Raw genomic sequence first — 21,178 nt, forward strand, 5'->3', positions numbered from 1 at the left:
TCAAGGTCTTGGCAGCGAGGTGGGAGAACAATCTGCCGCCGGCGGTTGCTCTATGGATGCGGGGGACGGTGGCGAGGGCAAGGTCGGAGGAGCAGAGCTTTTACTAACTGTGTGATTCCTAGAAGTGATAGAGAGGCTAAGAGATTGTTAGTATCTTTGTCGTTAACATTCTCCAAGTGGAAATTAAAATCTCCTAGGATTGTAAAATCGGGAGAGTTGGCTTTAATGCCAACTCTCCCGATGTGCTGTTACTATTTAAAAAGAAATTTCTGGGGCCAGAAGGTCTATAAATAAGAGCCTTATTAATAGAATAGTAATTCGAAAGAGCTATCTTGCTGGCAAGTGCTTCGCACTCTGTAGCCAGCAGGGGATCCTACTAGACTTTAAACTGGTCTTTGTATATAACCTCCAACCCTAGATAATTTTTACCTGTCCACTCAAATCTGATCAAGGAGTATCCAGGGGGGTGGCTGTAACGATTTAGAAAATCTGCCATTTCTACAGCGCTCTTTACCAAGGAGTGAGCATTTATGAGCGAACATTTGACTATCTTAGCTAAAGAAGAGCATGACCTTGCAGGTCTAGTTTAACTGAGAGAATGGATTTTACAGCTAGTCAGAGTAAGCATACATACTGGGCATACCTTATTGGATAATTCGTCTGGCGATAGCAGTGTAGAATCTGGACAGATCTTACCTACAGGGTTTAAATCAAGTAATTCATCCCTGGAGTATCTGCGGATAGCAATAAGCTGGGAAGCAAAACCAGCAGGGGGCTGGAACTGAGCACGGTCGAAGCGTGGATGGGTGCAGACGGGCATGCCTTTGCACCAGTGACGTGGGCGCGCTGTCGCTTCTGTTTAGTACCCAAGCATCCAGGGGCATGGTGGGGGCATGGCAGAAGCACACCGTAGTGTGTTTCGGGAGAATTACACTAATAAGGTGGGGGCAACTTAGACAAAAACATGGTCCAGCAACCCCTACTGACCTGCACAAGCTCCCTTGTACAGAGTCAGCTACTGGTAACAGAGAGGAATCCAAATTAAAACATGAGAAACACAAATCAGAAAAACAAGTTCAAAACATCAGTAGTCAGGGACTTTGAGATGCTGCGTACTCAGTTTTACAAGTATTTGCAATTGCGCCATGCTCTAACTCCGTACATAGCGACCCTGGCATCTATCCCAGAGTTTAACCCGATTGAGGCTTAGGTCTTTAAGGGCAATTTGGGTGACCACAAGATGGCAAACATATATCGATCTCTTGTGAAGAATCTCTCTACAACCCTGGACTCACTTGGGGAAGATGGCATGAAGATCTTGGTCCACTAGACAACAACCACAGGACAAAAATACTAGAATCTCCGCGGGGAGCTGCAATAGCATCACGCCTAAGATTCATTCAGTTTAAATATGTACACCGTGCCTATTTCACAAGACACAGGTTGTGGAGGGCAGGACTGATAGCTTCTCCCACATGTCTCCACAGTTACAATGCGGAAGGTACATATATACATACTATTTAGGAATGCACAGGGCTCTGTAGATTCTGGACGGGGGTCTTGGCCTGTTTGTCAGAGTTACTGGGTTGGGAGATACCCATATACCCTAGGCTTGCACTGCTGCATGTCACAGAAGAGATTGGAGGAAATATATACAAAAGGCATCTGCTATTTCTGGGTGTTACTCTGGCCAAAAGTGATATAGCCAGGATGTGGAAAGCCTTGACCCCACCTAAGCTTGGGATATGGAGGGCGCTTCTGGGTTGGTGTATGAACATGGATCAACCTATATTTAAGACACGAGGCTGCCCACAGAAACATTTCAAGATCTGGAGACGCTGGGCAGATTTTCAAGGTCTTATTTTAGAACCACGCTGTACAGATGTTGACATCACTGGTTGATAGATCAAGGGGGCATGAAATGATGCAGGGATTTACTTTATGTGAGAATTGACTCACAAGTTATGTTAAACCGACTATTATGATGTACATGGCACACTTGGTTATAAAGTTGTGGGCTGCTGTTAACAAGCCTGAGATGTTTATTTTCTTACTTTGTAACTGTCATATGAAAGTCACTAATTGATTCTTATAATGCTGACCAGAACTAATTGTCTTTCTCCTGTTCGAGATGAGACTGTATTTTGTGCTGACTTAATAAAACTGTGTCTTGAAAAAAAACCACATCAGTAGTCATTATTCGCAATATGGCGCTACGGGAGACAGGCACCTCCCAAAACCGCACACTAGTGCTATACATGGAAACAAAAAGTTACACAATGCAGGAGAAGATATTTGTGTGTACTTGCTTTAGGCCCTGTTTTGTACCCCGGCATCAAGGGGTGTGGTGGGGGCATGCCAGAAGTGCTGCTAAGCACGTTTTGGAAGAATTGCACTAATAAAGTGAGGGCAAAGTAAACTAAAAACAGGGTCCAGCATCCCCTACTGACCTGCACAAGCTCCCTTGTGCAGAGTCAGCTACTGGTAGCAAAGATTAATCCAAATTAAAACATGAGAAACACAAACAATAAATACAAGTTAAAAACATCAGTAGTCACTATTCCAATATGGTGCTACGGGCACCTCCCAAAACCACACACTAGTGCAATACAAGGATAGAAAAAGTTGTGCAATGCAGGAGAAACTCCTACGAGAGAACTCTGGTAGGAGTAACGGATGTTTATTGTTATCTAACTCAATGATACTCATTTTATTGACCTCGGAAGGATGAGTGGCTGTGTGGACCCACCAGGCTTTGAACCTGTGACCATAAGGTTAAACACAGGCCCCTACAGTGGACGTATTAGTCCACTAAGCCACCAGACCGTACAAATATGTACTTTCTGGTCAAGCATTTGGTCAGATGTTTGGTCTAGCCTCCAAACATCGCCCACCATCAGTCAAATCATGTACCCATCCCTCAGCCTCACACTGAAAACCAGCAAGCCCCTAACAAAAATATTTGCATAATATCATTTTGCGATACCTATTTTGCCTGCAAATAAACCATCCAGAGGCCTTTCCTCTTCCTCTTCTCCCAATCCTTCCCACTCCCAAAACCCGACCCAAAGCCCTGCTACGCCACACATCCATTGATTTCTATGGACTAAACTTGCTTAATCATTTAAAAGTGATATTTTGACTAGCGTATGTTGGCTTTTTGTTATTTTGGTCTTGTTTTATTCAGATAAATATTGGCTATTTTTCTAAACTGGTGTGGACTCTTTTCGTAGTGTTTTCACTGTGTTACTCGTGTGTGTGGGTGTGTGTATGTATGTGTAAATACTTTATGCATTGCCTTTGAAATAAGCCCGACTGATCGGGCCAAGCTACCAAGGGTGTGCGAAGGAGATATCTTAGCTGTGTGACTCCCTTACTCTGACTAGAGTGCGGGTCCCTACTTAACAAGGGTGCCAACCACTGCCAACTAGAGATCCCATTTCTATCGCATACCTAGTCTACCAATCATGCCTGGCCGACTTCTTTCTTTGCAGTGTATATATTTACTGGCTGCCCTGAGGTGGCAGTTTTGTAGAAATTGGGTGTGCTATGCCTATGGCAGTGATACCCAAAGTACAGCCTGGGTGACACATGTGGCCCCCTTGTCAACAGCAGCACTGGGCTGCTATTTACTACACTCAGCATTAACATTAAAAAGATGTTAAAAGGGCAAGCATTTATTTACAGGTTAAACGAAGTTAAAGAAAGAAAATGACTAGAGTGACCTGCACTACTTAACTGTAATAACACCTTCATTTTTAATGGCATCTTGTAACAAGTATGTCAAAATATGATAAAGTCTCTTCAAAATTCAAAGGTGTATTTAATTAAAACAGATAACCGTTTCACTGTAGCATATCAGATTATATCAGTACACAGAGAATTATTTTTTTAAAGGAGATAGTTTCCAAACATGAGTTTAGTAATCATGCTTTCATCACTCTGACAACAATGCCAATAGTGAACTAAGAGGGAAATCTAATGTTATGTGCACCCTTTGGGTGGTCTGGGTTGCTAGTATACATGAACAACATTTTTTGTTTATATAATCAAACACAGAAGAAATTTTCATACAGGGTTCATCCTTGAATCATGTATTTCAAGATCCTCCAATATTTGATAATGAAGAAAAAGTGAAATAAAACAACTGCCTAGGATAACACGATTTGGCCAAGTGGGGGAAGCCGGGATTGACCTGAAGTTTTCTGTTTTCATGTTGTGCAATTCAGCCACCCGTTGTACGTGCTTCACTTCCCTTACATACCCCCGCGCCTCACATCCGACCACTACCATGCTGGCATCAATGTGGCCCTTGGTCACACCACAGACCAAGCATATGGGATATCTAGTAAGTGTTTATGATACTGCAGCCCACTACAGAAAGCACTTTTGCATTAACTTAAGTGATTGATTTCTAGCAATAGTTAAGGTACAGCAGTCTGCATTGGGAAAGAGGGTAGGAGGGATGGTGGAGAGGAGTGAATAGGTGACACACAGAAGTGGAAACAAGCAGAGCGGGCACACATTGAAACGAGCATTGAGGCGCTGAAAGTAAGGCCTATGGTGGTAAATATTAATTGGCTGAAAAGTCTGTACTGCCAAAACCCACATCCAAAAAGAGCAGGAAATGTTACTTGTTTCGGCCAGTGGCATAACGAAACCTGAGGGGGCCCCCCTGCAAAGTACATGGAGGGGGCCTCTGACCCACTGCCCACCACTTTGCCCCACCACCTTAAAATCTGGTATATTTTGAATTGAAACCTCCCACATTAAATGAAAAGGCTCTATGTTCACGTACTCAAAGATCAAATAAGAAAGTAAGAAACACTCTTAACATATAAGCTACACCATTTGTAACATTATTGTCAAGCGCAGATTATTTAACTGAGAAAGGAATCAGAGCAATGCCATGGAGCAGTCCTATTGTTTGAGGAACTGCCTATCGCTGCAGAACAAAGAACAACTATATAGGGTCTGGTTTAGAATTTACATTGATGGAAAATAACTTGAAACTTTGAAAGACAAACCCAAATCAACAATTTATCAGACTTGACTGACAATATACATGAGCAGTATACAAGATATAACCCAGTATCCTGCCAGCTCCAAGAGAATAAACTGGTATGAATTATCTGCATGCCAAACGCTTGCGTCTGTCAGGGATTTTGTATCATATTAACCACTCTATAGTATTTAAAATGAACTGAGGATGCAATTTCGATATCTACCATCAGAGCTTTATGGATGTACGTCATGACAACATGGGCTTTTACACCGCACTGCCATTACGACGCATCCATTACAACGCAAGTCGTTACAACGACTTGCGCTGTAGGCGCTGGATTTTGGAATAGTATGATTTACTATTCCAACTCCAGCCTACGCAACAGTATGGAAGGTGTTGGAATAGTAAATCTACTATTCCTTAGTCTCTAGCGCCATCCAGCGCAAGTCATTGTAATGTAATGTAAAAAATTCTTATAAAGCGCGGCTTACACCGGACGGTTTCTTGGCGCTGTTCACTTATTCGGTAAGAGGCATAAGGGGGAGGTTAGAAGTGCTTATGTGTAGATGCTACGGAAGAGGTGAGTTTTGAGGAGAGACCTAAAGTGAGGGTAGGAAGGAGAGAGTCTAAGTTCCAGCGGGAGAGAGTTCCAGAATGAGGGGGCCAGGAAAGAGAATCTGAGACCTCCGTGTTTTTTGCGCCTGAACCTAGGCGTCTGGAGGAGCGCATGTTGAGAAGATCGGAGGTGCCTGGAGGGGGCGTAAGGGTGCAGAAGGGAGGAGATGAAGGAGGGACCGATGCCGGCCAGAGATTTGTGGGTCAAGCAGCCTAGTTTGAAATTGCAACCCTCCGATACAGGAAGCCAATGAAGGGCTTTGAGCAGAGGGCGGACGTGGTGATGTTTAGGTTGGTGGTAGATCAGGCGAGCTGCCTGATTCTGTATCAGCTGTAATCTTTTGATTTGATATTGTGGGATGCCTGCATACAGGGCGTTGGCATAGTCGATCCGGGAGATGACTAATGCCAGCAGTGCCAAGGTGAGGGCTTCGGTGGTCAGAATATGGGCTATTTTCCGGATCTTCCTAAGCTGGAAAAAGCAGGAGGACACAGTGGCACTGACCTGGTGGTTCATTGAGAGATCATAGGAGATGTAAACCCCCAGGCTTTTCACCTTGTCAGCAGGGCAAGGAGAGGGGCCGAGGGAAAGGGGCCAGAAGGTGGAATTCCAGGGATTGGATGGGCCTCCGACAAGAACAAGCTCCGTCTTGTCGGGGTTAAGTTTAAGATGGTGAGCGCCCATCCAATTACTGATATGGCAAAGGGTGGACTGAAAGTCTTGGGCCGCTTCATCCGAGGAGTCGAGATTGAAGACAAGCTGAATGTCATCTGCATAATTAAATGCAGTGACATTCCTTCCCCGGAGGGAGCGGATCAGGGGGGTGAGGTACAAGTTAAAAAGGAGTGGGGACAAGGACGAACCCTGCGGGACGCCGCAGGTGAGCTTTATCCTGTCAGTCGAAAACTGGGAGAGTCGGACAGATTGGTGGCGGTTCGTCAGGAAGGAGCGGACCCAGTTAAGGGCCGTCCCACTGATGCCCGCCTCTTTGACACGGTCGACCAAGATGGTGTGGTCGACCGTGTCAAAGGCCGCCGACAGATCCAGGAGAATCAAGGCTTGGCTAATGTTGGAATCGGCGCCTCTACGGAGTTCCTCCATGACAGAGAGGATGACCGCCTCTGTCGAATGGGCAGGTCTAAACCCGGCTTGCTGGGAGTCTAGGAAGTTGGAGTCTTCGATAAAGGAACTGAGGACGCTGGTCACATGTGTCTCAAGTACCTTACTCAGGTAAGGGAGAAGGGAGATGGGACGGACGTTGCCCATAACCGCGGGGTCAGCGTTGGTTTTTTTTAGTATGGGAACCACTTCAGCGTTCTTGAACTGCCTGGGGACCTCACAGAGCAGGAGAGAATTGTTCAGGAGGGCCAGCGGAGGGGCGGGGCAAGTCGAAAAGGCGGCCCGTAGAAACGCAGGAGGGCAGCAATCTGTGGGGGAGCCAGATGAAACTTTATTAAGCAGAGAGAGAAAGTCTTCCTCTAGTATGGGGGAAGCTGGGTCAAGGAATGGGAATTAAAAGAGGGAGTAGCCTCTGTGAGGGACGTCGCCGGGGATCCAGAGGAAATACTGTTTTTAATTTTGCTGATTTTATCTATAAAGAAACGGTTAAGGGAATCACAAAGTGCCTGAGATGGGAGGGGTTTGATGGTCACCCTATCCGGGTGTGAGAGCTCCTCCACAATGGCAAAGATTTCTTTAGATTTTTGCGCAAAGTTAAGAATTTTTGTGGAGAAGTAGGCAGTTTTGGCGGCTGAAATTGCCTGTTTGTATTCTCCAGATAGTTTTAGAAAGTGTAATTTTTCTGAGGGGTCATAATTTCTGCGCCAGCGACGCTCGGCTTGGCGGAGTCCTAGTTTCAAAGATTTAAGGCTATCTGAGAACCATCGATGTGCGTCATGGGGACGCTTAGTTCTAATTAGCTTAGGGGGGGCGACCTTGTCGCCTGCGGACTCTAGCCATTTGACAAGTGCGGCTTCCTGGGAGTCTATGGAGCCTGGGCTGGGCGGAACTGAAGATGTTAAAGAGGTAAGAAATAGGTCGAGGTCTGCTTTGTTCCAGTTGCGGGCCAGGAGGCTAGAGCCTCGGCTACGGGGGGCGGTGGAGGGACCAGGAGCAGAAAGGAGATTAAGAAGTGGTCCGACCAGTGGCAAGGTGAGATCGTGAGCGACTTGATTTCAAGATTGTAGGTCCACACCTGGTCTAGGATGTGGCCCTTGGAATGAGTGGCTGTGTGGACGTGTTGAAGGCCAATGAGCCCACTTAATAGGTCGGTGAAAGCCAAGGAGTGGGAGCTTTCATGTACATCTGACGGCCAGTAATTAAAATCTCCCAGGACCAGGAGTTTGGAGTTATTGATTGTGAGCTGAGAGAGTAGATCGCCAAAGAGAGAGGGGAAGTTGGGCATGGGTTGAGGGGAGCGGTATACCAGGACACAGGTGAGAGGGGACACCGAGGATTAAAATCTGATTGCCAGGCAGTCGACCTGGGGGATGGTGAGTATAGAGAGGGAAGTGAACCTGAGGGAGAGTTTGATAATGGCGGCTACGCCACCTCCAGGTTTACCAGCTGGCCGGTTGGCTTGACGAATGTAATACCCCGGTGGAATGGCTGCCAAGATGTCAGGGGGGGAATCCTCATTCATTCAGGTCTCCGTTAAGAGAAGAATGTCAGGTCGGTCTGAGTCCAGGAGGTGGCATATGTCAAGTTGGTGGCTGACTAACGACCGGGTGTTAAGGTATGTGATTGCTAATTCCATATTAGCAGGTACCTGAGTGGACAGGGGTTTAGAAAAAGGGGAGGGGACTGTGTGCTCGGGGGTGAGGGAGGACGGGAGGGTCCTGAACTCTGGAAAAGTACTGCGGACTTGGAGAATGCCTAGTTGTTGTAGTTTTAAGTAGCTGGTGGATTCCAGCGGCCAGAGTGCGTGTAGAGCGATCAAGTCCCTAGGGGCAAAAGATGTGAATTGGGCAGAGTGACGGGCCCCAGGCCCCAGCCGGTCGCGGACGGGCGCAGACGGCTTGCCTTAGGCGCGCCTTCGGCGCGCGATCGTCGCGCCCGCTGCGCTCGTCCGCTGCGCTTCCGGTAGGGACATATCCTATATACAAGTGGGGGAGAGGGTTGGAAAGGGGCGTGGCCAACGCAGGTGGGTGTGTCCTGCTCACCGCGGAAATGGCGGCAATAATAATCAGAACCACCTCGCCCGCTGCAGCGCTAAATCCGCTGTGCAGGGGTGTCTAACAGCCAAGGGAATTCGCTATGCCAAGAGGAGGCAAGTGTACAATTTTAAAAACACAGAATCAAACAGTTTTAAAAAAGACCAGAGATCGTAGCTCCCGGCTGTGCCTCAGGAGAAGTGAGTGAATCAGGGCGGCGCTAGTGCTCAGCGCTTAAGTAGGCTTGGTGAAAGAGGCGTGGCCAACGCAGGTGGGCGTGTCCTGCTCACCGCGGAAATGGCGGCAATAGTAATCAGAACCGCCTCGCCCGCTGCAGCGCTAAATCGGGTGTGCAGGGGGGTCTAAGAGCCAAGGGAATTCGCTATGCAAAGAGCAGGCAAGTGTACAATTTTAAAAACACAGAATCAAACAGTTTTAAAAAGACCAGAGATCGTAGCTCCCGGCTGTGCCTCAGGAGAAGTGAGTGAATCAGGGCGGCGCTAGTGCTCAGCGCTTAAGTAGGCTTGGCGAAAGGGGCATGGCCAACGCAGGTGGGCATGTCCTGCTCACCGCGGAAATGGCAGCAATAGTAATCAGAACCACTTCGCCCGCTGCAGTGCTAAATCCGCTGTGCAGGGGTGTCTAAGAGCCAAGGGAATTTGCTATGCAAAGAGCAGGCAAGTGTACAATTTTAAAAATACAGAATCAAACAGTTTTAAAAAGACCAGAGATCGTAGCTCCCGGCTGTGCCTCAGGAGAAGTGAGTGAATCACTTGTAACGACTTGCGTTGTAATGGCAGCGTCATAATGGCAGCGCGGTGTAAAGCCCGCGTTGTCATGGCTGTCTCCCGGGCTTTATTAGTAAGCAGGGCATAAACAGGCAGGCACACAAGGCTGAGGGTGAAAACTGCTTGGGAGCTTCAGAACACCGATGAGGATGTGTGTCTGTATTTATCATTTCTGTATTGTAAACAGAGCTAATTACACAATTTCAGGTGCAGATATTATAGAAAAATGCAAACAACACCATCAATAATGCATCATGTAGGATAAAAACAAACCATAATATCAAGTACCAAATGACAGAATCTATACTAATTGTAACTGGTGAAGCAAAGAAAAAAGTGCAAATACTTTCAAAGCGCATAATAAAAGAATCCGCAATCCAGCAATATACAAAACTCAAGCGTGTTTTGTAAAGCAATCCCCCTTTCTCTTGCATCAAGGTGAAAATACTTTCAAAGTGTATGATAAAAACAAATCCAGCAGTATGCAGAAATGAAGCCAGGTTGGTCAAACCATTCCCCATTTGGTTTGTGTATGAAGGCGCAAATACTTAAAAGTGACTGGTCACACAATACAAACACAACAGCATACAAAAATCAAATCTAACCAATTTAATCAGACTATGGCCCTTTGGTTTGTGAATAAAGGCGCAAATATTTCACAATGACTTTTTAAACATTAACAAGTACAGCAGGCAGCAGCATACAAAAATCAAACCAGTTTAGTCAACCAATGCCCCTTTGTAGATATTTCAAAGTCACTGCGAAAACAATAATAAGAACAGCAGGCAGCAGTATATAAAATTCCCTGACCTGTACCCTTCCCAGGCACACACACACATCTAGCGCAGAGTCACTGCTCCTGCGCAGCACTCCAGGTCTACCTGAAGTTGGCCAAGGGTGAGTCAAGCACACAGCAGCTGAACTTTTAAAAAAGTGAGTGAACCTGTAGGCCTCACTCCAGTGACAGGGTAAAAAGGACCTGGTCACTACTACTGATCACTACACAGTATGCTGCCACCTCCGCCCTTGTGCTGCTTAACACCTGGCGAAGGCTGTAGCCTTCCACCACTATAAGGATAGCACTTTGGGTGCCCCTCCTGGTCCAACAAGATCACATACTGTGAGACAGACCTGTGTCATGGTGCACCCGCATGATCTGTGCTCACCTATGAGAAAAAAATCAGCATTAGGGATCCAGACAACAGTACAGTAGAGCAATCAGGGCAGGGGTACACTTCTTTAGACATGCAGAGGATTTTTCCGATAGATAGATAGATAGATAGATAGATAGATAGATAGATAGATAGATAGATAGATAGATAGATAGATAGATAGATAGATAGATAGATTCTTTAAGGGAGGAAAAGTTAATTGTATGCAATTATGAAAGTATTTAAGGCCAGGATCAAAATCATATTTGTAGGTTTAGAAAACCTCTCTCTGAAACCATAATAGTGTAGGCAAATAGCTTGTTGCTCTTCTCTTCAAGCCTGAAGGGGAGCATGGTACCATAAACTGAGGTAACACTCCACACCCTCTTACTTTATTGTCTATTTTGAATTCCTGCTAAACAAAGAGCCACAGTAGGAGAGCACCAATATTTCTTTTCAAGATTAAAATATTTACCAATCTCTTTTGAAAGCTAAAGTGGTATTTCTCACTATGGTTATAAAAGCAGACCATGCGGCAGTCATGGGTCGTCGGGCAGGCACTCAGGGTATGGCAATTCAAGGTGTCACCAAAACTGGTGCAGAGAAAATGAACGGGTTTAAATAAAAGGAAACATTAAGCTCTCAATTACAGGGAGTCTGGATTGAGATGTCAGGATAATATCTAGCCAGAAAGAGGGATTCCAGATGGTATGTCCAGACCTGAATCCTGCTGTTCTTAGTACTGGTCTCTAGAATGTGAATTAACATGCGGACTGGAAATTGCTTGGTCCAAAACGACATCTGGAGCCTACCTTCTGTGGATAAATCTGTTTTGATTCACCATCAGCTATTAGGAGGTGATAAATGGGTGCCGGACCAGGTCAGCCTTTGTAGGGTGGGTAGGGCTTCAGAGGGTATTAGAGGCCATGGTTTCTGATGGCTTAGGAGGGGACCCGAGAGTGGCGTGTATTCTTGGGACTGAATTCCAGAAGTAAGCCAGGAGTTTTCCTGGTTTGTTAATTAAATTTGGAAGTAAGCCAGAACTACTACAAGAATACATAGCAACCCTTTTGTGAATCAGGCCATGTGTGAATTGAGCTCCATGAGCCAATTCACAAAAGATTTGCTGGGAGTAGGTGAGACTTACACAGATAGTACCCCTATCTTACTCATGAATTGTAGACATAAGGTAAACTGTTCCAAACTTACTCTAGCTTTCCTCACAGAATTCAAACGTAAGCCAGGAGTACTACAAAATAAATCATAGCAAAAACCTTTGGAGATTGTGGCCTGCATCTTTTCCTCTGCAATGTCATTACACATAGAAAAACTCTGCAAAAGGTAAACTCGCAGATACATTTTTCATTTCATCCTGGCTAGCTTTGTTGAAAGTGAAAAAAATATATTGTTATGCAGTAAAAACTGTCACACTATGCAGAAACAACCTTTATGGGATTGCAATGGGAATCTTTGCAAGCTTCGCAAATAGAAAGAATTGGACATTTTATAAATCTTTGCATGTTAAAAGCAGCACCCTTGTGCACTCTAACCCTTAAGCCTGTTGTGCATCAAATGTTGTCTTTTGGCTGACACTATTACCCTACTAATTCCTTTTTTGTATGTTTTGTAAAGTCAACATTGATGCACTCAGAAATTTGACAAATCAATGACATGAGTGTCCCAAAAGTACTTTTGATGCACATTAAGTAATTTACCTTAAAGAAAGGGTCAGTACATACAAAAATAAAGTAAAATGCAACTGAATGCTCTTCCAGCAACCTGGTGCAGCGCCTGCTGAAAACCCCTGTCTAGATGCAAGCACTGGGACGCCTTCGGGTAGCTACGCGTATATAAAATTTTATAATAATAATAAAGCTACAACTGACCACAAAAAAACTAAACACTGCATGGTCAAGCATTACCTAAAGTGTACACTCTCTCGATATTCAGAATTTGTATGCATCAAATCTTACAGTACCTTTAGTACCCCTAATATAATTCAGCCTTTTGGAAGACGTTTACATAATTTTCCAAGCAGAGGTTACCTGACCATTTCATGCTGTTCACAGTGCACCTGAAATGACTCCGATGAATGGGCGATTACCCAGACACTAAGGCAAACAAGAGGCGTAATAAACATCTGGAAATTTCCATTGCACTGTCCATCTTTGCCTTTGGCGACACCTAGATCAAGCCTTGATTTCCAGCCATCATTTCCCAAGGCAGTTGATAGGTCTTAAAGGACAATGTTTGTAAGTAGGGTTAGTTAAAAGTTCAAATTGTTCTTATTCAACATGTAAATAGGGGGTTGCTTTCAGTGTGCGCTAGGTTCCACGCGGACCTGCATGCAGGACTAGCATGATGCTTGTATTATGAATGAAGCACTAATGAGCGTAGTTCTATATTTCTGCATTTTTTTTAAATACATATAGTGTCAAATTGTGTAATATAACAAAAAGCGATCACTACATTATTATGCTGTGAAGAAATATATACATTTAGGGGCCAGATGTAGGTGTCAAAATACAGGTCGGAATCGGCCGAAAATACTGATTTTCGGCCGTTTCCGACCGGTATTTTGACATTGGTATGTAGGGGCACTGAAAACATACAGATTCGGTAATTTTACTGAATCAGTAATTTTACCAAATCGGTAAAATTGCCGATTCTGTAAAATTACAGAATCTGTAAATTTTACCGATTCTGTAAATTTACCGATCTGTAAAATTACCGAATCTGTATTTTCCTATGTAGGTAGCACTTCTAACAGTGCTACAGGGCCTTTAGAATTCGTTATTTACCATGTAATACAATTGCATGGTAAATAACAAATTCTTGTGTACATGCACATCTGTGCATGTACACCTGTGCCATGTAGCACACAGACATGCCCTAAGGGCTTGTATGTGTGCCACATGGCGCACAAGCCAGTTACAGGGGTGCAACAGGGTGTCAAAGTGACACCCTGTCCCCCTTTGCAATTCGGTATTTTTACCGATTCGGTAAATACCGAATCAGTATTTGCTATTGAATCCTATGGGCTTCAAGGCCCATAGGATTCAATAGCAAATACCGATTTGGTATTTACCGAATCGGTAAATACCAAATCTTACCGATTCGGTATTTTTACTGAATTTTTTACCTAAATAGCAATTACCGAATAGTAAATACCGAATCGGTAAAATTTGGTATCTACCATTCGGTAATTTTGTCAGGGCATTTTTTTTAAATATGCAATTCTATTCAATAACAATGTTCAAAGTATACAATTTGTACATTTATTTGCAAGGCAGTAATATGTGCAATAGCACCAAATTTGAGTTTCGGACTATGTGGCCCCAGTGTAATGGAAACATTTTAATGATTAGAGAAAGGGTTTTTACATGAGGAAATAGAAGGAGACGTGACCTTACAGCTACTTGCAGGCTACTTCGGTCATGTCCACAGGAGCAGGCGCAGATGACTGGTGCTGACCACTCAGTTTAATCTGCGCATATGACCCACCCTACCCCACTCTGCAGAGCAATGCGTGATGGCGTGCAGGTGACACACTAAATGTGAACATGCGGCACTGAGGCCACGCGAGCCCAGCTCTGTGTCTCAGGCCAAGGGCCTGTTGAAATAAAGTCCTTTTGCCTGTGTACAGAGCCAGCCTTTGCAGTGCATGGGCGGCAGGTCATTATCATTATTAAAATGTTCCTCTGCCTCGGTCAGAACCCCGTGCAAAATCAGACCAAAAACCTTGTGAGTGGCTCCTTCCAGACAACCATATCCACTATGGTATTATTGCGGAGGTGGAAACGCATAGCTGCCAAGGTTTGACATTGCTTATGTGTGAAATTTTCATAGTTTCAGTGTACTTCTGAGTGACATTCAATAACCAATGTGTGACACTTAAGAATGACACTTTCTCCCGAGTAAAATCAAGCAATGACATCCATGGAAACAGATAAATACCAAAAGTTACACCCATATGAGCAGTGAGAAACTAAAAGAGGATTTTGAAACTTCTACATAGCCCCATTAATAGTGTAGGGTGTCAGAGCACTTAAGATCATACCCACATTATAGAGAGACAATAATTCACATGTTTGTAATCAGTTTAAAGGAAATGTTACATAAAATTGTGAGGATTTCAAGTTGTAGAATCACATGTCATCCATCCTAGTAGGCAGAATATTTTAAGAGTGTTGGTCTGGATTTAAAACGTACCACAGTGGTTGGTTTTACTAAAACAATGGGTCAGATTTACAAGCCCCTTGCGCCAATTTTGCGTCATTTTTAACATGGAGACACAAGAGATTCGGCAGAAGGTGCTTTTTAATTGTGAAAATATCCTTGTGGTTGAAAGGGACGATTCACTGACTCCTTCTCCCTCACAGATGGAACCAGTATTAATACATGGTATCTATATCTATCTATCTATACTAATATAATAAAGAGAGAGCCCAAACCTTTGAGGCGGGTAATCTCAGGAACCACAGCACCAATCACAACACCAAGTACAGCGTTGGAAAGGGCAGTTGCAGCAGAAGGACATAGGCTATGCAGACGCCCACCATATACATTTAAAAGGTAAAAGAACCGTGCCAGCAAAGTAGTCCCTTGTGGGCGTGTCTGTGTTGTGCTGTGGGTGTGTGCTAGGGGCGTGACAAATGCTGGGGCGTGTAGTACGTTCCGCCCTTCATACCCTGTCTCATATCGGGTGCTGTGGGCGTGTGCTGGGGGCATGGGCGTGTGCGGGGTGCGGAATTACGGAAAAAAAAGCGAGCGGTGTGCCCAATATTTCATTGTTTTTTCTTCCCAGGTTCTGTACATTACAGCTCCGGGTGTCCACCCTGCTCCCTTTAAATACCCCTGCACCCCATAATCATAACCCACCCTTACTCCTTAAAATATCCCAACACCATTAAACACTAACCCATCTTAACCCTATAAATATACCCTGTACCCCAAAACCCAAACCTATCCCTAAACCCTAAAAATACCCCTGTACCCCAAAACCCAAACCTAGCCCTGAACCCTATAAATACCCCTGTAACTCAAAACCCAAACCTACCCCTGAACCCTAAAAATACTCCTGTACCCCAAACCTAGCCCTGAACCCTAAAAATACCCATGTACCCCAAAACCCAAACCTATCCCTGAACCCTAAAATACTCCTGTACCTCAAAACCCAAACCTAGCCCGAACCCTTAAAATACCCCTGTACCCCAAAACCCAAACCTACCCCTGAACCCTAAAAATACCCCTGTACCCCAAAACCCAAACCTAGCCCTGAACCATAAAAATAACCCTGTACCCCAAAACCCAAACCTACCCCTGAACCCTGAAATACCCCTGTACCCCAAAACCCAAACCTAGCCCTGAATCCTAAAAATACCCCTGTGCCCCAAAACCCAAACCTAGCCCTGAACCCCTAAAATACCCATGTACCTCAAAACCCAAACGTACCTCTGAACCCTAAAAATACACCTATACCGCAAAAACCCAAACCTAGCCCTGAACCCTAAACATATCCCTGTACCCCAAAAACCATACCTATCCTAAACCCTAAAAATACCCCTGTACCCCATAACCCAAAACTATATCTGAACGCTTAAAATACCCAAACACCCCAAAACATATTCCTCAGTACCCCAAAACATATACCCATATACCTATACTTACCTTATCCAAACATTTAAAAAAACATGTTTTTACCATTCATGCATTTACAACGAATTTCGTTGTAGATGTATGCGTGGTGAAAGCATATAAAATGTAATGCCATCCGTTATAATGGCATTGCGGAGTCATGGTACTTTCGTAATGAAAGTATGGGGAGTGATGGTATGCGGAAAGAAAGTTGCGGAATAATGGGTGTTTACCCTCCACCGGTAAGTACATTGGTGGCACAGCGGCCCACATCTCCAGCAACCTACTCATATTTTTTCACCACTGATTTGAAAAATGCACAGGTCTGTCTCATTGACGGCCAGCACCGACCTACACTTTTAGACACACCTCCAGCCACAAGTTCTAAAATTGCGAACTTTAGAGCTGGGGAGCTACGTTTGAATCTCGGTATCAGCTCAACATCCTATGATTCCAGGCAAATCGCTTTGTCTCCCCGTGCCTACCACAAATGAATGTGTTCTTCTGTAATGTAAATTGTGCTCATGCCATGTTGTCAAATTTGCGCTATACAATATTGCAAGGAAAAATAAAGTGGGGAAACTCGAGTTCACACACTACTGAACGCGCACTCTTAAGTGCATCAGCAGTGCACTGTGAATCGGAGCGTTTCACAAGCCTGTCACAGATAAGAAATGCTATCAAAACAAAATCCTACAAAACAATATACTACTGGCCGGCAGCAATTCATACCCGGACAACGTTGGGACTGGCTGCTAGTGTTATTATAAAAAAAACACAATTCTGAAAAAGAGCAAAAAGTAATTGCATAGAAATTAGTGATGTGTGCTAGAGGTTAAAAGCTGCATTTTAACAGAACATGCGTTTTTATTTATTGCTCTCACTAGCTTAGTGGGCTTCTAAAAGCATCTTCTTTATAACACTCACTTAATTTCTGTGTTTCCTTTCACACTACACATCCCTTGTCTGTGAATGACAGGTGCCTATTCTTAAGCAACTAGAGTATCACCATATTGAATCGTTGAATGAATATGTAGAGGTTCTTCTACCATTCGGCTGCACAATCAGGTGGCATTCTTCAAAAACGATATAAAGGTTTAAAGGAGCAAGTCACACTTCACATGGAAAAACAGAAAAGTGTGAATTTAGTCAAATGTGACCTAACCTGAAATCACTCATTTATGTGTGGCAATAGAACAACTGAAGAAGAAAATGACATCAATTGCTACAACAGTAGTTCTAAACTTGTGGTCTGCAGACCCTTAAGGGTACGTATAGCCTACTCGAGGGGTGAGCATTGCTGTGGAGTCTGTGACGGTTATGTTAATAATAACATTAAGATTAACAAGGTATATATTTTATATAAATATATATGTGTGTTTATGTATATATATATATATATATATATATATATATATATATATATATATATATACACAGATGCACAATTGAAAATTTTACATTCTGTAAATGTGAAGGAATTTTAAATTGGATGCTAAAAAGAAATTCATTTGGTATCCTTAGCTGCCTATTTTAGAACAGCGCAAATACAGCAAACAAAATATAGTAAAGTTAACTGATGGCCTCAATTGAAGCACCGACAAAAAGAGATCATGCATAAGGAGCAAAAAAGGCAATGATGCAAGAGTTTAGCGTATTATCTTCTGTCAGAATTATATTTAGAAAAACTCCACATTCCCATTAAAATTACATTTTTGATTTTTCTATATTTGTTTGTGAATTAAATAAAATATTTGAAAATGGGCATATTTTTAATGGATATTTGTTTGTGTATTGTTGTCGGATTCAAAACGCAAAAATTGCTTAGCAGGGGGTTGCAGTCTTCCAACAGTGACTCAGGAGGGGTCCCCAGATTACAGAAATGATTCAAAGGGGGCCCAGAGAGTCAAAACATTAAGGACCCCTGTCCTGCAATTTTTAAGTCAGCAAGAAAATCAACAAGGACACAAAATGGTAATTGTGTCACAACGCCTTAAAACGGAGCACGAATTTGTGAACTAAATTCAGCTAAAGATCAAAATGCAGCTAAATGTAGCAAAATGGGGTAACGTGGGATACTGTACAATAAAGTTTTTTTCATCTAACCTGTCTCTTTTTAACATTATCTATGTGACATGATATTCTAGAACCGTTAAAATTACCAAAAACATGGAGACAAATTGAAAATCACAGGGCATCGACATGTGCCATCATCTCCATGAAGGGACAAGGCTGCTGATGTGTATCTTGTAGCCAACTGTTTGACACTTCCCAGTTTTGTTTACTATGTCAATTTAAATTTTGAAAACAATTTACGATAGTCATATGGTAAATTCTTTTGGGGGGGTGGGGGTGAGGAGGGAAAGGCCCAATGCCTCAGCTAAGGCCTTCAGCTTTACTTCACTGTTGATGAAACCCAGTTAAAAACTTGGGGGCATATTTAGAAGCCCGCTACTCCACTGTGACGTCACTTTTTTGAAGCTCTGATGGCACTGTGTGCTGCCCCATATTTATTTGCGTATTTGCATACACGGCTTTGTAAATATGTACTCTGTGTCAAAGGGGCGTGTCATGTGTGTTGCTGTGGGTGTTCCCACGCAACATCCATGGCTTTTTGACACTGTCCCAGATTTACAAGAATTCGTAAATCTGAGGCGGCAAAAACTAACGCTTTTGCAGGGGAGACAATAAAGTGCATAACGAGGAGAAATAATTGTATTTCTTTGTGTATTTTGCTCTTTCTATGTGTGCTGCTGCAGCACAAAAAGAAGCTGCAGAACACCATTAATGATTGCCTTTGTGCAGGTGGTGCCCCTTCCTGCACAACCACAATCATCTCTGCAACGCAGGCACCCTTGCACCATGTCGGAATTGTGCCTTCATTGGTGCATGGCTGTTGTTTTGCACTGGTGCGGGGAAGAGCACAGGGGTGCACTGTGTTCTTGCAAAATCTGCACATCCTTGTGTTTTTTAAACGTGCAACCTGGTGCAGCAAAATTCCTTGCAATTCCATGGTGTAACATTGCATTGTAAAAATGCCCCTGGGCTTTTTAACAGGCCTTGGTCTGGTTCCCATTGCTGTGGCGTCTGCCCTGCTATAGCACCGGAATGTCTCTTGGGGACTCTGGTCCTCTGCAAAAGTGTCCATTCATTCTTTCAAACAAATAAACTACAATACCCAAACGCTCTCTGCTACTCGCCATCCGCAAAATACGTTACAACTTAAAAGGATGAAAGCGTCACAGACCAAGGACCCTAGCGAAAATTGACTTTACTGAGAGCGCATGAAAACCAGGCACTGGGGTCTGTCTGTCCTGAGGCAGGGTAGCCCCTTGTGGTGCGGTCCCAGTGATATATGAAAACACAGACACTCTCCTTCTCTAAATAAGCTGATTACACCCTGCACTTTACTCAAGAAGAGCCCCTGTGTGCAATTCTGTCCGTTGAGTCACCCTACACCAGGCCTGTCTCTCAGTACATTCATTTATGCGCATGTTGCAGACTGCAGAGCAGAGCAGGCAGACAGACTCACCCAACCAGGCTAAGGTGATAACTTGAGCCACCACCTGCAGTGCAATCTAACGCAGCTATCTGCTGGGTAATGAATGCCTTACAAGAGACCGCGCATGAACGCGGTGCAGGGAATCATTTGTCTACGACCAGTTCCCTGATTCTTTACTTTTCTCTTTTTTCAAGTCCTTGTATCGATTGTAGTATCATCTGATGCGTCAACAATCTTAAAAACCAATACATGCTTCATATTTTATTTTTGACCCACACTCTGAAATGACGAAATTGTTCCCATACGCGTGGTTACCTTCCTGTAACGAGTAGAAGCGTCACTAACATCGACTGCAGGTCAAAATAAAGACTCAGGTAGAAAAGTCTGGAAGGGGGGTGGGGCCTCGTAGAGCCTCGTACATACACAACTTAAAGACATGCCCCCACCATCTGGCTATAACGCTGCCTATGTAAACCTTATGCTTCCGTTAAGCCAAATATGAATGACCTGGAACGTCACATTGCCCGACTAGTGGAGTACAGCACTAGTTTAGCGATAGGTAGATACATTATATCAAAACCCTCCCAAACAGACAGAAAGGAGGCACGCCCAATCTCTTCCATTACCTTGGTTTCCTTCCATAGGTTTTCCGCGCCCTTGTCCGAGACAGCCCCACAAGAGTATGACCAGAAGGGTCTTCCCGAGCGACTCCCGCGGCGCCATGTTCAGCCTGCAAGTGACAGCTTAAAAGATGAGCAGAATTTTATAAGGGAGAAAAGGGGAATGAGGCACTGTGGGAGGGCCTTCCTAGGCTAATTAAAATCTGTTACTCATTCACCCAGCTGTGGCATAAGCGCTGGAAAATGTGAACCAATGGAAGTCTTCGATTCAGCCGAGCATGCAGACTTTCTTTAATGTGCTGGCCAGTGCCTTCACATTGTAGATTTATAAAAAAAAAAAAGCGCCCTTATTGATGGAGCGTGCACTGTACCAGAACAGTCAGGTCCAGCTGCACGCCTCAGCGGCTAATCTGCATCAAGCGCACTCGGTGGCATGCGCCCATGATTTATGAATCCCACTAAGACAAGTTGCAGTCTATTGTTCGTGGTCAATTACAGCAGGGGTGTATTCCAGACCCTAAGTTCACATGTCAACAAATACAATTGAATGGGGAAGAAATGTGTCTTGAATTCATGTGTGAAAACAGTTTTGAGTAGGATGGGAGTCGTCAAAACGCGTTTTATTTTTCTGGGCTGCTCATTGGACACCTGTGGGTGCCAAAGTATCAAATATGCTTGCGAAGGTCAAAGGTTATTAATAGCTTTAA

At 44.0% G+C, this 21,178-nt stretch overlaps 1 protein-coding gene across 2 annotated transcripts in view; it reads right to left on the reverse strand.

The window, feature by feature from the left end:
• The window catches only part of OVCH2 (ovochymase 2), a 1,017,769-nt gene extending 997,008 nt beyond the window's left edge, over positions 1-20,761 (reverse strand). The window contains exon 1 of one of the 2 annotated variants that reach the window (XM_086955909.1): positions 20,478-20,761. In XM_086955909.1, coding sequence (XP_086812035.1) covers positions 20,478-20,574 — 97 coding nt within the window. In that variant the 5' untranslated portion in view covers positions 20,575-20,761. The remainder of the gene's footprint in view (positions 1-20,477) is intronic. The other variant, XM_086955910.1, reaches the window with a different exon arrangement.
• Between the last annotated feature and the right edge of the window lie 417 nt (positions 20,762-21,178).

The sequence above is a fragment of the Lissotriton vulgaris genome, chromosome 2_1 (genome assembly GCF_964263255.1).
Source record: "Lissotriton vulgaris chromosome 2_1, aLisVul1.2, whole genome shotgun sequence".
Classification (NCBI taxonomy): Eukaryota; Metazoa; Chordata; class Amphibia; order Caudata; family Salamandridae; genus Lissotriton; species Lissotriton vulgaris.